Raw genomic sequence first — 20,777 nt, 5'->3', positions numbered from 1 at the left:
GATCCTTGAACTAACACACAAGGCTTCATTCCTATCTTTCCCAAAGCTTTATCTTCAATAAATACCCTAAATCCTTACCAATTTAGAGCAAATAATAATAATAATAATAATAATAATAGCTACCATTTATTGAGCACCTATTCTACTGTGTGCCAGGCACCGTGCTAGGCACTTTTCGTACAATATCTAATTTAAATCCTCACAACAACCCTGTGAGGTAGGTATTATTATCATAATTTTATGTATGAGGGAACTGAGGCTCAGAGAGATTAAATAACTCTCCTATCACGCAACCAAAAAGTAGGAGAGCTGGGATTCAAACCCAGAACAACCTGATTCCTAATCCCATGCTCCTGTGAACTAGAGTAGAGGCAGAGGGGAGAAGGGCCAAATTGAAGAACGATTGTTGGAGTAGAATGGATATGATCTGCTGAATAGCACAACACGGGAAGGGATTTAAGCCCATAAATGTTTCTAGTTGGTGAGCCTATGTAGATGGTGAAGGCAACTAGGACTGGAATTCAGGAGGTGGAGGGATTGAATTGAGTCCATATGGACATGTCCATGGAGATGTCCAGTGGGTAATAAAAGCACAGATCTAAAGATTGGAGGTCAGTTGGGGATGAAGATATATATTTGAGAATCACCAGCATACCAAAGGCAGTTAAGGACATCCAGATGGATGACACCATTTGGGGAGTAAACAGGGAAGAGGAATGGACAGAAAATAGAACACCAGGAGGACCTACTGAAGGCATGAACAATAGTGGAAGAATTCTCAGTAAAGTCAGACATGGCAGAATCTGAGAAGAAAGAGAAGTACAGGAGGCAGCCTTGTAGTGATAGCTAGAGGAAGCCATGGTCTGGGTTGGGAGCAAACCAGAGCTGCCAGAAGGCAGGCCAGACTGAGTCAAAATTCCAACACAGCCATCACTTACCAAAAACCCCAGAAAGTATTCGTCACATAAATGAATGCCAAAATGTCCCCACACTGGTTTGTCCCAAAGCCTGAAATTTAGCACATCTCACTCTTGACACCCTAGTTCTGAAAATGTAGACGCCTCAGTGAGCCAGGAAGATTTATAGAAGAGGCTTAAAGAGAATGTCATGACTTGTTTAAACTAGAAAGTAAGGGTAAAAAATAAAAGCCTGGCACTATATCTGGAAGTCCCAGAAGTACCCCTGCCCAAATATACTCTGGGGTATCACGGTGACTGTGAAAAGAGAAAAGTGTATGTATGTGGCAGGGGGCCGGGTGAGAACAGCCAGTTAGTTGTCTGGGGAGTCCTCTGCTGAGCCCAGTTTATGGGCTCTATCCAGGTAGGAAGATGATGAGGACATATGGGGGAGGCCTGAGGGCGATGAGGAAGGGGAGAAATGGCAGAGGTAAGTCAGGGGACCAGCCCACACACAACCTGGGGGATCAGGAGAGGGGCCAGCCCTCTGGGCAGGGACCAGCCCTGAGACTTAAGTGGATTTGCATAGGCACCTGTGTGTGTGTGCACATACGTGTAAAAGAGAAAGAGAGCACGCACACCCTCTGGAAAGGCGAACAGACTCTCTCATACATGGGCAAGAGGCTAGGACCATCCCCAGAAGCCTAGTGACTCAACATGTTGAAGTGTGGGTCTGGGGGCTAAATATCCTTGGGAAGCCCTGAGGGGCTGCTGAAGCAGGGTTTCTGGTCTCCTCGAAGGCTGGGCCTCCCCTCGTTGGGGGCTCACAGAAAGTCAAACAGCCCGAAATTCTTGGCTGCTCCAGGCCCAGGAAAAATTGGGGGAGGAAAAAAAAGAAAGAAAAGAAACGTTTCAGGCCCAGAGGCGAGATGAGCCTGCTGGTTAGTGGGGTTAGGGGTCTGAAGGAGCCACCATACAATTGCAGGCAAGGGGTGGCAGTGGTGGGGGCGGGGGGGCGGGTAGAGCATAGATGCTTCCTGGAAGCCACTAGCAGATCAGGCAACTAAAGCTCCCACTGTGCTTCTGGTAAGGGCTCAGCACAGGCAAGAGCATGGATTGTTACTAAAGGTGACCACAGCTGTAGGGTACAAGCAGCAGGCAAGGGACAGTTAGGCAGCAGGCAAGGGACAATTAGGAGGAGCCGATAAAACAGGTTTTGGTTTTTTGGTGTTAGCACTGTGGGTGAAAGTCAAGAAATTGGCACACATGCTCAAGGAGATGAGGTTACTAGTGAGATGGTGTAGCTGAATGAATGGTGAGAGGGATCTGAGTTGGGGGAAAAGGTGGGGGATACGCGGCTCAGCAGGCCCTCAAGGGCACCGCTCCGGTCAATTCCTCAAGCGTATGCTCGGGTGAATGGAGTAAGAAGCAGCACCAGCAAGTCGGGTCCCAGGAACATCAAGGATCCTGGGAAGTCCTGGGCAGCGATTAGTGCTCAGAGGGACAGGCTGGGGCTGGTGGCAGGTTAGGGGCTGCATTAGCGATGGGTGGGTTCGCCCCGCCCTCGCTGAGCCCAGCGAGCAGTTAGCGCGCCTAGATTTAGTTCCGTTTATTTCCCTTTCAGGTACCAGACAAAGTAAAAAAGACTGGACATTTGGAGAGAGGGACGCAGCCAGCCAGGTTAGGGGTGGGATGAAGTGGGGGAGGGGCCCTGCTCACATCACATCCACAAAGAACTCACTGGGGTTTCCCATGGCCATGCGGAAGGACTGTCTGCTGGCGGTCAGTTCAGGGGGCACCGAGGCCAGGTCACGGCCTGGAGGGGCTCCCGGGGGTCCCATGGCCGCGGGCGGTGGGGGCATCATCAACATGGGGGGGCCGTAGAGAGGGGGCACGCCGGGGGGGCCATAGCTCGGATGCGTGTGATGGCTGCGCATGCTGCTGGCCAGCGAGTGGTGGCTGCGGTGGCTGTGCTCGCTGGCGGCGGGCCCCGAGCGCTCGCTGGGCGCCCGCTCCCGCGGCCCCCTCAGGCTGCTGCGCGTGGTGTGGTCCGACTCGCTGCCGCTGCCGCCCGACTTCGAGTCCCCGGCCTTCGGGTCCTTCTCCTTCCTCCGGTCGCTGCCGCTACGGTTGGAGCCACTGCTCCGGCTGCCTGTTGGGGACAGGTAGGGACGGGGTCGCGGATGCTCAAGAGCTTGCGGAGGAAGCCGGGGGCTTGCCCGTGGTCCCCATCCAGCTTACCTTCACTGTGCTGACTGCTGGCGCTGCCCCCGCCGTAGCTGTACCCCAGCTCCGGGAAGCCTGGGTGCGGGTTGTAGGGGTGCGGGGGTGGCGGGTACTGGTAAGGGAAAGCCATGGGCCACGGGGCGGCCCCCGGGTGCGGCAACGGGGCCAGTGTGTCCTGGTCAGAGGCTCCGCTGGAGCCATCGTGATCGTGGAGAGATAGGTTGGCCATGTCTGCGGAGGGCAGAAGAAGGCCGGATATTGGAACTCTCCTATACGGTGGTACCACAATGTCAGGAGAGGTCTGAGCGTAGGTTGGGTGGGTGCATTTGAGATGACAGCAACAGCAGTGTTAGTTTCCCGCCAGAATGGGAGGCGGCATAGGCCAGACAGAGGTCTCTCACTCCTTCAGGCTCCCTCTGCCATCCAGCAGAAATGGCAGAGAGGAAGGCGCTGCCAAGACAGTCCCAGGGAAACCCTTCTCAGGGAGGCCCCCAGTGGCCACCTGGGAGCAGCTCTAATGCCAAATCCTGACACTGAACTCCCAGTCCCATGGAGAGCTCCTATCAACCTTGTGGCAGTTTGTCCTCCTTCCTCAGTGGACTGGAAGGGGCAAAACTCATTCGGCAATTTTCTCCCCTGATCACTTGGAGGGTAAAAGGTAAGGGGAATGTGGGAGGCTGAAATATCAGACCACCAGGTACTGCATACCTGCAATTTGATAGGCACAATACATAGTACTTCATCTCATGCGAATGTTAAGTGCAGTCCAGAGAGGTTTAATGACCAGCCTGAGGTCAACCTCAACTTCAGCCAGAACAGAATCTAAAAGTTGCTTACTTTCTTACATTCCCAAATGAGGTTATTAGTAAGGAGTAAGCAGCAGTTTGGAGAAATTTAGGTGAAATTTTGCCCTCACCCTTCACCACACACACACAACCAGAATGAACATACGGCCTTTCAGAGCCTTCCCATGTAGGAGGTGACTGGCCTAAATCAATTTTCTGGTGCTGCTGGGGAGGGGGAAGGTGGGGTAGGAAGGGCCCAAAAAGAGAACAATTTCAGTGCCTCCTCTGCGCTCTCCGCCCCATTCCCAGCCAGGCCTGGCGCTTCGTACCACTTGTCTCACTGTATTGACATGGCTTCTTTCATGACTCTGCCTCCCCCAGTTAACTGTGTACCCGTTAAGGGCAAGGATGCCCCTATCAATGTTGGAACTACCTGGAAGGGAGTATAAGGGGCCACTAGCACTAATAGCCTGCCGTGAACACCCCTCGCTCACACCTTGTCTGTACTGGTGCCAGAGCTCTGAGAGAGCTCGAACTGCCCCAGGGGCCAGCTGCCAATTAGATTCAGCCCTTTGTTCCAAGCCCTTAAGTCAGCCAGCCCAGCCTTCCCGGGGAGAAGAGATAAGGAGAGGGGGCTCTGAGGGGGTAAAGCAGCCAGTGAAATCTGCCAGCCAAGCCATGAACTTGTCAAGGCCAGCAGCTAGCACGGAGGGTGGCGGCAGCGATGGTGGTGGGAAGCAGGGGTTGACCTTGGCTCATGCTCGAGGAGCTGATGACTATTTCAGCCTCCACACTGTCGTCCCAAAGGGAGTGATTCTGTGCTCCTGCGGCTACCATTGGGCCTGCCCCCTGAAGAGCTGGGGCTCCTCAGCTCTTCCCTTTGAGCCTGCCACACTCCCCGCTTAGGACACCTTGGCCAGTGAGAAGGAAAAGGCCTGTTCTGTCAGCATCTCCCTGAGCTGCTGGTGGCCTTGGTCCATGGCTGGAAGATTCAGGAGGCCCCAGGGATGGAACAATGTCTCTTGAGCAAAAGCCGCAGCTATTCTGAAAAGCATGTGTCCCTGGAAATTTGAGGGCAGGGCTAAGGATGACAATAACCACATTTGATCGAGTCTAAGAAGTCACTGATTATAAGATGCACTCAATTTCAAAGATACTAAAATGTGAAAACAAGAGTTCATCTTAGAATCAATTAAATATATGAATAATGGACAACTTTTTTAGGGCACTTACTGTGGTCCAAACTTGGTGCTAAAAGCATTATATACATTGTATCATCCTCAAAACAGTTCTATGAGTTAGATTCTACTGTTACCTCCACCTAACAGATAACAAATTAAGGCACCAAGAAGCTGTGTCACTCACTCATGTTCACACACTAAGGGTGGAGCTAGGATCTGAACTTGGAGCTATTTAACTCCAAACCCTGTGCATCTCTGTGCATCTATCTCTACTCCATGGGACAGCACTGGAGCTGCTGAGGGCCAGGGACCCACCCTCCACCAAGACCTGTGCTCTGCAGACCAGCTTTTCTAGTCCCTAGAATCGAATCTGAAGCATTTTAAGAGTTAGCTTTTGGCCTTCAGCCAGCACCACAGGAGTGAGAGAAGGTTCTCTCAGGCAGAGGTGGCTGCTGGGAGAGGGTTTCAGCTCCCAGCCGGGGCATGGCTGTCCTGTTTTGAAGACTCCCCTTCCCAAGGGCTATCCTTGAGTTCAGAAAGAGAAGGGGGCGGGGTTTCATGCAGACCTCTGTTGATAACCCTCATTGGCTTTGCACTCTTTAAGGATCAAGTCCAATTTCTCAGTATAGTTTGCAGAGTCGTCTACAACCTGGCCCTGATAGCTTCTCCAACTCTATTTTGAGACAGAGCGCCCCAACAAGGGCCTGAGAAAGCTGTGGACTTGGGGCCTCAGGCCAGTCCTAGGTCCTGCCCTGGTAGAACCTATTTGATGCTGGGAGACTGAGCAGGGGCCAAGGATAGGAACTCTAGCTTTGCTGAGACAGTTTCTCCAGTATCACACACTGGTCAGCCCTGGACAGTGGGAAGAACAAGGGTTCTGGAGCCAGAAAGACCTGGGCCCATGGCCTAGCTCCTCTGCTTCTAGCTGTGAGACCCAGGGTAGGCTATTTAACTTCTACATGTCCCAGTTTCCTCCTCTGAATACAGGAAAAGTAATCCATCTCCCTGAGGGTGAGAGGAGGTTGTGAGGACTGAGTGATAGAGTGAGGTGATGCTTTAGGAACAATCAGCATGGTGCCAGGCACAGAACAGGCACTTAGAAAAAGCCAGCCCCTCCCGGGGGATGCAGGCAGGTGAAGAAGCTGAACAGGGCTCTGCTTCCACCACAAAACCCCCAGGCCTTGAGCTGGGACCCCAGCTCTGCTGCCCACTTTTCTGGGTTCCCTCGCGTTTGCTGCCACATCCCTGGGCACCACCCCACTCCCAGCCAGGAGACAGGGCAAGGAGGTAGGAAGGCACATACTGCCGCAGAGGTCGCCGAAGATGTAGTAGCACTGCTCAGAGAAGGTGATCTTGTTGACAGTGTGGCGGATGAAGCCGGCTTTCAGCAGGTTGCTGGCATACTTGCGGGCCTCTCGCCGGTCAGTGAAGCCTTCCACATTGTGGTACAGCCAGTCCACCACATCTGAGCCTGGGGGCAGGGCCGCCATTTGATTGGGAAGCCCACCTGACTTGGGCTGATCTGGTCTCACAGAGGCCATGAGGCTGGGCCTGGTTCCAGGTCAAGGGAGTTCTTGGGCCCCCAGCCTGTCCTGCTCCCTCACTGCCCACCCCCTCCTTCATCCCACCATGGGGACCTCTCACCGATGAATGCGTTGGGGATAGTGATCTTGAGCCACATGCGGTCTCGGACTTCCAGGCCTGATTCAGGGGAGGCCATGGCTTTCACGATGGCGGCCATGTCACTGTGGATGGACAGGTGGAAGTCGTCTAGGCCTGGGGGCGGGAGGCAAAATGGTGAGGTGGGAAGGGACTGTGGAGTTAGGCAGACAGGAGTTTGCATTCCAGCTCTACTGCCTAATAAATATGGACCAGTGTTGGGCAACTTACTGACTTCTTGGACACTCAGTTTCTCCTTCTGTAAAAATAGGGAATTTAACATCTATTTTACAAAAATGTTTGAAAAGAATTAAACAGCATAAACGAAGGTGCTTAGTATAATGCATAATGGGTATATTATAATAAAAACGGCAGTCATTGCATGCTTAGTTTATGTCACACACTGTGACCAGTGCTTCACTTACATCCTCTCATTAACCCCCTGAAATCTGGTAAAGTGCACATCACTAGTCCCATTTTACAAGAGGAAACTGAGGCCCACTGGGTGCTCAACACTGGTTCAGAAGCAAACACTGTTTAGTGAGGGTAGAGTGTCCACTGAGGGAAGCTGCAGTATGAGGTAGTTGGAATGAGCTAAGTCCCCTCTCCAGCCCCCTCTGACTTCAAGCAAGAGTCTCCACATGGACCTTCATCAGTCCCTCTCACCTGGGCCTGTCTGCTGGGGCCAGGGGACAGGGTTGGACACTCACGCTCTGTGTCAGGGATGGAGCTGGTGATGGAGGAGCTGGTGGAGGTGATGGTGCTCAGGGAGGGGCTCATGCCGTAGGCAGGGAAGGTGCCAGTCATGGCTGCAGTGTGGGAGACCCAGGCCGCAGGGTCAATGGGCCGGATGGGCTCGCCTGTAGGGAGGATGAGAGGTTTGGGGCTGCCCACCCTGCCCAGTGCTGGGTCAAAAGGGCAGGTATGAGGGTTCAGGACACCACAGAAGGCAGGAGAGACAGAGCTCACGTATGCCAGGCACCAGTTCAGGGCCAAGTCTCCCATCCACTTACTCCTGGGCAGCGTGAAGCAGCCACGTGGACTTGGGTCCCAGCACTTGGCTACAGTCAGGGTGATGGGCCTGAAAGCAAGGGTGTCCCTAGTAAGGGCAGGCTGTGTGGAGACCACACCAAGCCCCTTGCCTGAGAGCCGGAATGCCCGCCCCGCCCCCGCCTCTGCAATGCCCCATCCCATCCATACCCCGGTTTGTGCACAATCTCCCGCAGTACCCGGACTGCGTCATCATTACTCATGTTCTCAAAGTTGATCTCGTTTACCTGGGAAAGAGGACCAGGAGTGGGATGAGCAGCTGTGCTGGGGAAGGGGTTAGGGAAGCTTGGTGGATCAGAGGGTCTTCCCCCACCAAGAAGGGACCTCTGAATAGGGTAGGAAGAATGTGAGGGCACGGAGGGTACATCTCCCCAACTCCCTATCCACACCACCAGCCATGGTGGACAATGGTACCTGTAACAGCATATCTCCTGGCTCGATGCGTCCATCAGCAGCCACGGCCCCACCCTTCATGATAGAGCCAATGTAGATCCCTCCGTCACCGCGCTCATTGCTTTGGCCCACAATGGAGATGCCCAAGAAGTTATACTTTTCTACAGGGAGTAATAAGACCTTGAGAGGGGAGAAAGGTTCCTACCCAAATTCTGAGCCCCTTATTAGAGAGAGTAGAAAGGGATGAGAACTAACATTTATTGAACTGGGATCAGGCACTGTGTTCAGCATGCTCAAATAGGCTTTTGTTTAATTCCTTACTGGATGTGAGGCAGGGATTCTCAGTCTCATTTTACAGAGTAGACAACTGAGGTTCAGAGAAGTTAAGTGACTTTTCTAAGCCATTAAGTGGCAAAACCAGTACTCAAACTCAGATTTAAATTCCAAGCAAAGTTGGGGCTCTTTTCACCACACCCAGCCCTCTCCTAAAAAAAGTACTTAGGGCAGAAATCAAGAGAGCAAGAATGCAATGGCTGAAAAATGGGAAGGAGGAAGGAATCAGAAATCACTTCCTCCAGGAAGCCTTCCCTGATGCTTTTCTCTTCTCCCTATAATAGTTGTGATCATGAAATACTGAAATAATCAGTTTATGTTTATGAGAGAGAACTCCTTGAGAGCAGGGAACATATCTTGTGCCTCTTTGAACTCCTTGGGTCTGCCCAGTGTCTGGCACAGAGTAGGCACTTAAGTGTGTTGTTTCACCAGACTCACCCATGTTGAGAGTCACCGTGATGATGTTGAGGGACATGGTGGAGTCCGTGATGCTGCTGAAGGATGAGGACTGAAATAGACAGAGACGTTGAGCAGCAGGCAAGGGTGACAGGAACTCACTGCTCCCTCCTAGCTCCTCCTCAAGGTGAGCCCTCAGCACCACCTCCCTCCTAAGGTTCTAAACACTGATCCAAGGGAAGGGGATCTACGGAAGCACCACCCACCCCTAGCATCCCAAGCCCCATACCCGCTCAATCCGGGAAACCTTCTGCTTCCGCCGTCGCCGCTTATGTCTTCTCATCAGGCGTGAGGCACTGCTCTGCTCTGTGGAGCTGCTGAACCTGTGGGGCCCACAGTCGTTCCCCACCAGGCTGGCCTAGCCCAGCCCCATAAGAGGCACTGCAGGGCCTAGGTTCTCAGCACAAAGGCCACATCCCTCCCAGTATCCCCAGGGTTCAGGGTTCCTCAGGGGTCACCTGCCCCACAGTACCCATGAAACCAAAGCCCCACCTGCTGGTGGAGTCATCCTCCTCTGAATCAAAGAAGCTGGTGGTCTCCAACTCGCTGCTCATGAGGGTGGATGAGCTGTCATAACCCCCTGGCTCTCGCCGCCGTTCCCCCTTTGCGGTTCCATTTAGCCGGGTTGCTGTAGGAAATGGAGGCAGCTTGGTTCACAGTGCCCAGTGCAGAGGGAAGGGAGGAGAGAGGCACAAGCCAGGAGCTGCACTGGGGTCAGTGCTCAGGAAGCTGGGCAAAGAGGTGGGCAGCTGAGTAGAAGCTGTGGGGAGGGCACGGGAGTGGGAGGGTGTAGACGCACTGTGCTCTGGGCCGTCCCTCCGGCGCGGCCGCTCCCTCTGGGCAGACACCAAGGAGTCCGTCTCTGTGTCATTGTCCAGGTTCTCCTGGCTGCCCCCTCCAGCATGAGGGCTGCGGGGAAGAGAGGACTTGGTGGGGGAGGGGGCAGGCTGGGGGCTCCCTCCCCCAGCCCTGGGCTGAGCTGACGTGGTCCTCCCCCACAGGCCCTGCCCACTCTCAGGTCACACTCACTGGAAGGAGGGGGGCCGGGAGTCCCCAATGCCTCCTGTGCGTTCCATGGGCGGTGGCAGCTCCGATGGGTTATCAGCACAGAAGGGAGCTGGCTCTGGGTGTGAGCCCTCAGCTGACACCAGCTGATGGGGAGAAAATGGGTAGGTAGTATGGCACAGGGGGGCCAGGGAGAAGTACAATAGTTGGCTTCTGGCAGGGCATGCAGGCTTGGGGCAAATGAAGCAGGGGACATGAAAGGAGAAGAGGCAGGGCTATGCGAGGACAGCAGACTGATTGCCAGGGTGATAGGGTGGCAGGGAAGCAGGGGCTGGTGAAGTGGGATGGGGGCAGAGAACAAGGGTCCAAGGCAGAGGTCAGCAGGTGACAGAAGGGAACCTGAGGTAAAGTGCTGCGAAGGGCATAGGAGACAATTTTGTCTGCAATGCATGTTTTTGTATCTGCCCTTCCTCCTTCACACTACTCCTCCACTTTTCTCCAAGGCTACAGAATCTGGGGTGGATTCAGATATTGAAGCATAAAACCATAAGCTGTAATCTTAGCGAGGGCTTTCCTCCATCCAGCCCACTGCAGGAACGTGAGCAGAGCAGGGCTGGGGAAGGCTCCTTACCCAGGACACCACCCGGCCATTGAAGCAGGGCAGCTTGGCATTGTCGTCTGAGATCTCCTCCTTCACCACTCTGCAGGGGAAGAGTGGGTATCATGAGTTTTCTTAGGTGGAAATGGAGGTGTCCTTATAATCCCAACTCTCAGGGGCTCCTCCACCTAAACTGGGAATCAAAACCCCAGCATAAGCCTGTTCAATGGGAGTGTGGGTGGCGGTGACCCAGCTGCCTTCCTGGGGTGTCCTCTCAGTCATCAGGTGATTGCAAATGACTCCTGACAAATCACTATCCCCCGTGGGTGCAGCCACTCCCTAGAATCTTCAGAGCACTTCACTCATCCCCAAAAAGGCTCTCATGGGCTGGACTTGTTCTTTCCCTCTGACCCTAAACTAGGAAAAGCACACCCTCATTACCGTCCTTTCCTTCTCAGTTGGGAATCCTGACATTCTTCTAGGAGGTGTGGAGGAGAAATTTAAGGAAATTAGGAAAGAAAATGGGGGAAGGCATTTACTGAATACCCTCTACTGCCATTATGATAATAGAAACAACTGCTCTCATTTACTGAGCATGTATTATGGGTCAAGCACTGGATGAACACTTTACTTTGTTCATTTATTGCGGCAATGCTATAAGATAGATACAGATGGGGAAGCTAAGGCTCACACCACTAATAAGTGAAGTGCTGGAATTTGAATCATAGTTAGCCTGACTCCAAAGGCTTTATTCCTTCCAATTAAACCACCTTCTCTCCTTACAGTTATAATACACAATCTTTACATCAGCCCCATTGTACAGACTATACGACCCCCATTTTATGAATAAGGAACTGAGAAACATTCAGTAACTTGTTCCAAGTCACAGAGCTAGAAACTGTCGAACTGGAATTCAACCCCAAGCTTGTTTGATTCCCACACCTGCACTCTCCACGGTGTTTCACATTCTTTCCTGTACAAGAACAGAGGCGACATGAGTCTGTGGAGGGTGGGGTGGAGAAGACAGCGATGTGGGGCACGGGGGTGGGAGGTGGTCCCAGGTACGCAGCGAGGCAAGAAGTCAGATCATGACTACAGTTTGGGGCCAATGAAAGAAACTGGAAAACTCTGAGGGCCCTGAGACGGCATCAAACACCCAGGAGTACAGAGATGGAAAGACGTGATTAGGAGCAAGAAGAAGACACATGACCGGAGTTGTGAGCAGACAGGGAAGACAGCAAGGAAGGAGGCTGGGAAGCCCAGTCTCTCTGTTCTTGAAGAGCTTCTGCCCAGAGCTGGGAACGTGCTTGGCTCCTTGTGATGCTCACATTCTTGGACTCACAGCCAAGTTCGAAGGCCGAGCTTACCCTCCTCCCTCCCATTCAGCTCTGGCTCTTCCACCATTTCCAACCCCACAGCGACCCCAAGAAAGCAGCTCAAATCATCCTGTTCAGCTCCATCATGGCAGAAAGCCTGGAGACAGAAGAGGCTGGAAAGAAGGGACAGAGAGAGAGGTCCCTCAGAACGATCAGCTGGTCTGGCTGTGCGGTACCCTAAAGCTTGCAGCCCCCTATGGGAGTTGCAGCTTAAAGGAAAAGGGGGTATTTGGGCCACATGGCAGGGACTCTGTGACCTGCTTTGGAGAGGGTCTCCCTATGGTGGGAAACTGCCGCTGAGACTCCACAACCCCCTTCCCCAACAGGCCCCACCACACAGCTCCAGCTACAGATGTTTCCTCTCTTTCTGGGGGTCACTGACAGGTCGCCAAGGCTTTGCTGACTCACAACGATCAGCTGATCTGTGGCAGCCTTGGGGGACTCAGACAAGCCCCTACCCCCCACAGTGGAGCTAAATGGCTCTGGGTTCCATTGCACTCACATATACACACCCCCTCTCCCAAATGGAGTCAGATGAATCTGGGTTCAAATTCCAATTCTGCTACTCATTAGCCTTCCCATCTTACAGAAGTTTAACTTCTCCAAGCCTTTGTCTCATACTGGTAAATGGGATTTATAAATGCCTGGCACAGTCCAGGCATACAATAAAGGCTAGTTTTTTAACTTTGTCAATTTTTAGCAGAATATATACTCTCTTTCTAATTAGGTATAAGTTTGTAAGGGCAGGGACCAAACAAATCTGCTCATTATTCATTGTTCTCGCAATTAAAAAGCCTTTGCTGAGAGTCCAGTGAGTTTTAAGTCCTGTGCTTGCCATTCTATGAACTTCAAGAAGCTTCAGGGCTGGAGCCGGCCTTGTTCTCAGAGGTTACCATCCACTGCACAGCTCACATAAGCCTATTACATGTGGGAAGTGGTCAGGGCAGTAAGACCAGCAGAGGTGTTCACTTGACAGACATCTGCTGAGTATTACGAGGGTATCGGGTCCTGACTAGGAGCAAAGTAGGTATACAGATAACTAGAATAAGGTACCATCACTTTAAAAGCTCAACCCAGATGACAGGGGAATTTGGACATGGAGAAGCCAGGGGAAGAAGTATGATGCAGGCAGAAGGCCCAGAGGCAGGACACTGTGTGACAGGGAGCAGGGAGCAACATAATTAGCAACATAATTAGTAACCCACTTCCCATGCTACCCCCTCCCACAGCTCAAGGCCATTCTAGCAATGGGTACCTTGTTCTTCTATCCACTATCTCCTCAGTGCTAAACAAGTTTATTCTTCCTCCATTTCCCAAGTAACGTAAGAGGGTTGGGCCTACCCCGAGCCTGACAAATACTTCTGGAGACCAGATGGGAGGTGGGGAGTCCTCGGGCCTCACAAACCAGTAGCTCAGAGGGTGAGCCTGGAGGGCATGGAGAGACAGCAGCTTTCCTGCTCTCACCTGCTTTCCCATCAGTCAGTAGGGGTTACGGTCCTCTGCCTGACCTTCCTCTCAGGGGGCTAGGATAAGTGGCAGCCCTATCCCTCTACAGTTGGTCAAGGCTCGGCATCTCCCTCAGAGAGCTGGCATCTGTGAAATGGTGATGATAATTATACCTACAGTTGTGTGATTAAGGCTGTAGACTTTGGAGCCAGATTCCTGATGTTGCATCAAGCTCTGCCACTAACTGGCCAGACTGTGTGATCTTGGGTAAGTTACTTTCTGGTTTCTGTGCTCTCGTTCCCTCATCTGTAAACTGAGGATATTACTAACTGCTTCATAGGGCTGTTAAGAGCATTAAATGAGTAAAAATTTGAAAAGCACTTAGACCGGTGCCAGGTACACTATAAGAAGCACCATAAAAAGAGTTTGTTAAATAAATGCATAAATACACACGCACATACATTCCTCTATTCCTCAGCTATTAGTCCTCTGAGATGACCCTTCCGGGTCTGCTCATTAATCCTTCTGGGGATAAAAACAAAATCAGAGCTGTTCCACTTTGCTTTTAGCATTGTTCTCAGTCCTATTAAAATGGCCTGCTCTGATATTTTGCAAAGGATGGTTCAAGTACCAGTGATGTATGCGAGATGTGTTCAGGAGTTACCTGAATGAACACTGCTTAATTCAATAGTTAATATTTATTTTTAACATATCATAGAAATACATATAAATGGAAAATCAGACGGGTGATTTCATATAACTGATTTGGTCAAGCTACAAAAGGGTGAGTGGACTGACAGTGAGTTTAAAGACCACTATTAAGTCAACAGTGAGTGGATGTAATGGGGGCCCTCGTGTGACTGCAGTTAGGCCTGGCTCGACAGCGCCCTGGCAAGAATGGGAGCTGGCCCCAGGGTAGCCCGGCACACTGGGCTCCAGCTGCTTTGCCCTGATCCCATACCCTGGGGCAGTATCTCGGTTTCTCCTAACCCTATTCTTCTCTTACCACCCCCGCCTGCAGATCGATTCATCCCTCCTTAGAATCTTCCAATCAGGGGTGTCTGTCTCTGGACCAAGGCTAGACAATCATTACACACCAGGAGTTCCCCACCCCAGGGTAAGTATAACAACAACAGAAACAAGAATAGTTAGAAGCACTTTCACACATATGAGCTCACGGGCTCATCAAACCCTGAGTTCCAGGGGGAAAGGTGACAGCAAAACATGCCAGGCAGAGGAGAGAGAAGATGCTTGCTTTCCAGGGCCAGTAGAGCTGGGGTCACGGGAGAGAAGCCAGACTGATGAACATGGGGGAGAGAAGACTGTCTTCCCTCATTCGGTCTTGGCTCCAGAGAGTATGCAGGCCTCAGGCTAGGGCCAGAGAGGCTGCCTTTAGGCCTGGCGGGCCCGGGAAGGCCTTCCCCACAGGCCTCCAGGCCCGGCGCCCAGTTAGTGTGGGGGCCTCCTCCTCCCCCAGTCCCCTAGGAGTTGGTGGTGGGGGGTGTGAGGGGATGGCCAGGCTCCCCCTCCTAGGCCAGCTGCTACAGAACCTTCCGGCTCCAACATTCCATCCCTTCTTAAAGGGGAAGTCCTTGCTCCCAAACTCTGCTTGTCCAAAGCCCCACAGCTGGGCGGAGGAGAAGACCCCGCCAGGGAAGGAAGACAAACACCAAGACTCTTCCAGACCCTCCCACCCAGGCTCTGAGGCCCTTTCCAAGGCCACCATCTGGAGGAAAAAGGCCCCAATTCTGAGAGGAAATCAGCACCTGGGCTAGTGGGGACTCCTCTTTAGGGGTCAGGCATTGCTCCCTTGACTACACCCCCCACACCCCACAAGAGAAGGGGGAACGGCTAAATAAACATCAGGTCTGCAGGCCTTAGCTTACAGCCAGGCGCCTGAGCACCCCTAGCTTCCTCCTCCCCTCAGTTCAAAGTCCCACAGCACAGCCCTGAGATGCCCGGTACTCCAAATATGGCTCGGAGTTGTGGAGCTGAAAAGATGGAGAAGGCGAAGGCCGAGTGCCAAACACCCCAAGGATGTGTTAAAAGGTGGCTCCCTGGGCAGGAAGGTCGGGGGACTCTGGTTGTGGAACTGGGTGGAGGGGGTGTGTGTGTCTGTCGGTGTGGGCCGCTGGTCTCTGAGAGGTGAGGGGGCTTCCTGGGCTGGTACTCTGATTACTCTTGGGGAGTTGCACGTCCCCCTAAACTGGAGGGGAGGGGGCAAAGTACCCACAAGAGCGAAAGGAGAGTCCCTAGAGAGGCAGGGAACTTCAGCATCTGAAAAAAACCAAGGGGAGCCCAAATGGCCGAGTCGCCCCCTAGAATCCAGAGCAGGGCTAGAAGCCAGTGTGGCAAGGGGAATGCAAATTGGCCGAGTGGCCCCTAGAAGCCGGAGGGGCCGGGGTCCCCCGGAGGCGAGGCGGGGTGCATCCTCACCCGAAATCGTCGTCCATAGACTTGAAGAAGAACTTATAGCTGGGTCGCTGCAGAACGCCCTTAAAGTCCGCCAAGGTGACGCGCTCGGCGGGCAGGGGCAGCTTCACCAGGTACGGCGTCTCCTGCCCGTCCAGGTGGTAGATGATCTTGGTCTCGCCCATGGCTCCGGCCTCGGGCCCGGCGGCCGGGCCGGGCCTCTCGGGCGGCGGCGGCGCTTGGCGCGGCCCAGTGGCTCAGCGCAGCTCCACGGCTAGCCACAGAGCCAGCTCCCTTGTTCTCCGGCCTCTCCCGGGTCCCAGCGCCGCCTACCGCCGCCGCGGCCGCTGCTTCCGCTCCCCACTCTCCTAGATCGGCTAGCGACGGCGACTCTTCCGGTGGCCGTGGCCCTCCCGGGTCTGGGCTGCGGCCCGGCCGGCTCCCCCACCCGGGCCCCGGCGCGGCCCCGCCCCGGCGCGGCCCCGCCCCCCTCGGCCGCCGCCGAGCCGCGCTGGCCGCGCAGCAGATGGCCTGGCCCTCAGCCGGGCCCCGCGGACACCCCGCCCACCGGCCCGGCGGCGCTCTCCGGATCCTGCGTTCCGGTTCCAGGCCTGTGGGGAGCTTGGCAGCCGTCGCCTAGGTCCCCAGAGACGAAAGGGCCGATCTCACCAGGATGGCTGTGTTGCTGGACTCTTCAAGGCCCAGGCTCTGGACCCAGCGGGGATCGGCTGCTCCTCTGCAGCTGGGAGGGGTGTAATGCAGACGTCGCTTTGGTCCCCAAAGGTGGGTGGGCGGCGGTTCTGACATGTATCACTGGGGGAAAGTGACCTCGACATGGCCTTTTAGGGTCTGTTAAGAAACATAGCTGCTGTCACTGAGTCTACCAAATTGAGCTCCTTGAGGACTGAACAGGCTCTAATGTTGATTTCTTCTTACAACCTCAGTACCTAGGTGTAAAGCAGTGGTTTAATAAATGGATTGAATGCAGAATGAGTGCATGAATGATGGGCTCATGACTGGGACAGTAAGTCTCAAACCAGAACTAGGTATAATCCAGAGAGAAGAAGGAAGGAGGGAGAGATGGGCAGGGGAAAAGGAAGGGAAGGGGCATGTCAAGGAACATATAGCAAGGACTCATGAACAAAGCCAAAGTGGGGAAGGATTGAGGGAGGAAGAGGGGGGAGGGGGCAGGGGAAAGTGGTGGGGGGAAGGTGGAGACAAATGTATTTGGAAAAATAAATTAATTAATTAAAAGAAAAGCTTTAGATAGGAAAAAAAAAGGTTGAGAATTCTGGAGCTCACTTTGATGCTTAAAGAATACCTGGTATGTCAATCATCTATACTTTAAAAATAAACTTTGATTTTGATATTAAAAAGAAAAAAGAACTAGGTATAATCCGTTCCTAACAGATCTCCTCACGCCTTAGTTTTTAAATGTAAGAAAATAAAATTAAATTGATTTTTAGAGAGAGATCTGTCGTTCCACTGATTTATGCATTTATTGGTTACTTCCTGCATGTGCCCTGATTGGAAATCGAACCTGCAACCTTGGTATATAGGAATGACTCTCTAACCAACTGAGCTACCTGGCCAGGGTTCCCTTAGCTTTTAATTCATTTAATAAATACTGAGTGTTTACTATGTGCAAGGAATACTGCATGAGATAGAGCAAAAATAAGACAGATAAGACTGCCCTCAGGACCTTTACTTACCTGGAAGGAGGCTTGTCAATAAACTTCAGAAGTACAAACGCTGTGAAAAAGATAAAATGGAGGGATGTGATGTAATAGGGGAAAGAGGATTATGGGTGGTCGGAGAACACCTCTTATATTTGAGCTAAAATCTAGAACTAATAAGGAAGCAGCTATACGAAGGTGTGGTCTGGGAGAAGAGCACAGCCAAGTATAAGGGCTCAAAGCAGGAATAAACTGGTCAAATTTGAGGAAAAGAAGGCCGTTGTGACTACAGGGATAGTGTTAGAGGAGGCCTGAGAGTAGACTGGACCAGCTCATACAAGTGCTTTTAGGTCACAGTAACAAGTGAGGGCTCCTCCCATTCCACTTTGTACACTATTGCCAAATTAGCATTTCAAGGTTAAGTGCCCCTTTCAGCCCCGGCTGGTGTGACTCAGTGGATTAAGCGCCAGCCTGGGAACCAAAGATTGCTGGTTCGATTCCCGGTTGGGGCACATACCTGGGTTGTGGGCCATGTTCCCAGTTGGCAGCATGTGTGAGGCAACCACACACATTGCCCTTTCTCTCCCTCACTTTCTCCTTCCCTTCCCCTCTCTCTAAAAATAAATAACTAAAATCTTAAAAAGAAAAAAAAAAAAAGACTAAGTACCTCTTTCAAACACCTCTTCTGCTTCAAACCCCTCTTTAGAAACTTCTTCACATTCCCCAGTGCTTTCCAAATATCCTTAGTATGACATGGCAAGTCCTCTATAATCTCACCCAGGGGTCCCCAACCTCTGGGCCATGGACAAGGACTGGTTTGTGGCCTGTTGGGAACCAGGCTGTACAGCGGATGAGCTTGAATGTAATGCACTTGAATCACCCCGGAAACCATCTGTCCCTAGTCTTCCATGAAATCGGTCCCTGTGCCAAAATAGTTGGGGACTGCTGATCTAGCCAATACCTTTACAGTCTTTTGTTATGTATGCTGCCTAAATTTTTGACTTCAACAAATCAACCTATTAGCTAACTCTTGCACAAAACTTGTATATTTCAATTTCATACTTTTTTTACTTTATTTTTTAAATTGTATTGGGTAATGAATACACATTGATTAATATAATTATGTAGGTTTCAGGCATACAATTCTATAGTACATCATCTGTATATTGTGTTGTGTTCACCACCCTACCTTCCCTTTACTTTAAACTCCCAACAAAGCATTATGTACACATAGTCAAATGATATTAAGCTTTTAACAGCAATCCTGTCCCATTTCCCTCCCCACCCCAGTATCATTTTTTTTAGCTTATACTATTTACTGATTTATTCTAGACATTGCTTATTGATTTCTAATTATGATTGATAAATTTATTTTTCTTCCGCCTCCCCCTAACTTCTTAAAATAGTAAAATCCCACTTTTTGGTTAAGTCAATATAGTTACTCAGTATTGACATTTCAACTATGAATAAATGCTTCCTTCATAATTTTTTGTTTCTCCTGGCATTATTGCCTTGCTTTTTTGCTTTGTTTTTCATGTAATATAACGTACCTATTATTGTCTTCCCACGTAATCTGATAGTTTCTCAATACAAGTTTTGTTCACTCAAATACAGGCATACCTCAGAGATATTGCAGGTTCGGCTTCAGACCACCACAATAAAGCAAATATTGTAATGAGTCACATGAATTTTTGGGTTTCCCACTGCATTAAAAAGTTATGTTTGCACTATACTTTAGTCTGTTAAATGGGCAATAGCATTATGCTTTTAAAAATATACATACCTTAATTAAAAATACTGTATTGGAAAAATGACACCAATAGACTTGCTCGATGCAGCCTTGCCAGAAACCTTCATTTTGTAAAAAAAACACAGCTCTCTGTGAAGTGTAATAAGATCCAGCTCAATAGAATGAGGTATGCCTGAATGTTAGGAAATCCATTTTCTTCCCTGGAGCCTTCAGTCCTCTTGCTCTAGTCTGCTCTGATGACTGTCCTGGCCTGTGCACAGCTGCCATTCTAGGACCTCTCCGCATCCTCAAAATTATCTCTCCTCTATGTTGGATTCCCATTTCCTTGATACTCCTTTGCTTTAGTAAAGACATCATTTGGTAAATTCCCTTGAAAACATGGGAAATAAAAATCCTGAGAAATTACAAATCTGATAATGATTCTGATTTAAAAATAATTTATCTTCAGAATTTTAAAGGTATCATCCACTGTCTTCTGTCTTCCAGTGTGGCTATTAAGTGGTCAGTTTGATCTCTTTATTTTCCTAATCGTTTGCACACTAATTTTTAATTCTCTCTGGAAGTCTAGGAAGTTCTCTTCATCCTTGGGGTTCTGAAATTTTATGATGATATGCCTTGGTGCTCATTCACTGTGATAGGCACCCTTTCCATCCAGAAACTTAGTAATATTTTCTTGAATTATTTAATAACATTACTACCATTTTCCCCATCCTTCCTGCAGTTCCTGTTAGATGTTGGACCTTCAGGATTCGGCCTTTATTTTTTTTCTCCTTTAGCATCCAATTTCCTTTTATTTTAAAATGACTTCACCTTCTTGCAAATTTTCTTACCTTTATTTCCAACCTTTCCCTTATTCAATTGGATAGGGAAAATAGTCACAATTGAAAAATCAGGATGTATGGATGCAGTCTCCCTCCTTTTTGGTTCTTTAGTCCTCCGGTTCGGTAGATGAAAAGTTTCTTTTTCATTTCTAGGAATTCTTTTGTTGTCCAGTTCTTCCTTTTCATAGCACTTTATTCATCCTCTTCAAATTCAGAGAATTATAGCTTCACATGTTTTCAAAAGCTCCTTTTGTCATTGTTTCCTTGGTTTCAACTTTGCTTTAGCCTCTGCCTTCTATTGACAGGTGGGAAGCTTCCTAAATGTTTGATGGCCCTTGGCAGTCTATTCACATTTAAGAGTGAGATACTAAAAAGCTGATTGGAAGCTCTGTGCAAGGCTTATTAACAGGCTTCATTGGAGGGTGATCAAGTTGGGGAAAAGATGCCCTTTTCCCCCTGAACAAACAAAAAAATATATATTCTTAGGCTTTTTTCTGAGTTTTTTTTTTAGGGGGGCTTGGAGCTATAAATCAATGTGTGCCAATACACAGAGCCCTAACACTCATATACTTCCACTGTATCTTTCAATTTCAATCTAGCCCCTCACCCCTAACTCCGTTGTTGAATCTAGATGCTCTAGTAATTAATAATTTTCCCTAAGGTTCTGAAATTTCTTGGGGGCTATTTGAGTCATTATGCTGGGCACTCGTGGGC

At 50.7% G+C, this 20,777-nt stretch overlaps 1 protein-coding gene across 1 annotated transcript; it reads right to left on the bottom strand.

The window, feature by feature from the left end:
- Positions 1 to 1,916: 1,916 nt before the first annotated feature.
- Positions 1,917 to 16,235, bottom strand: DVL3 (dishevelled segment polarity protein 3). The gene is made up of 15 exons (XM_054581214.1): positions 15,841 to 16,235; positions 10,616 to 10,685; positions 10,009 to 10,130; positions 9,779 to 9,888; positions 9,472 to 9,607; positions 9,209 to 9,302; positions 8,962 to 9,031; positions 8,212 to 8,351; positions 7,948 to 8,024; positions 7,761 to 7,828; positions 7,458 to 7,607; positions 6,733 to 6,864; positions 6,392 to 6,559; positions 3,138 to 3,353; positions 1,917 to 3,048 (listed from the first exon to the last, which is right to left on the bottom strand). Exons 1-15 carry the CDS (start codon positions 15,999 to 16,001, stop codon positions 2,612 to 2,614), a joined length of 2,151 nt encoding a protein of 716 aa, XP_054437189.1. The 5' UTR covers positions 16,002 to 16,235; the 3' UTR covers positions 1,917 to 2,611.
- Positions 16,236 to 20,777: the final 4,542 nt, after the last annotated feature.

This window comes from Pteronotus mesoamericanus, unplaced genomic scaffold (assembly GCF_021234165.1).
Source record: "Pteronotus mesoamericanus isolate MK-2021 breed Mesoamerican mustached bat unplaced genomic scaffold, CSHL_Meso_final contig_116, whole genome shotgun sequence".
NCBI classification, from domain to species: domain Eukaryota; kingdom Metazoa; phylum Chordata; class Mammalia; order Chiroptera; family Mormoopidae; genus Pteronotus; species Pteronotus mesoamericanus.
Note: the sequence above shows the minus strand (reverse complement) of the source record. Positions and strands in the feature narration are given on the sequence as shown.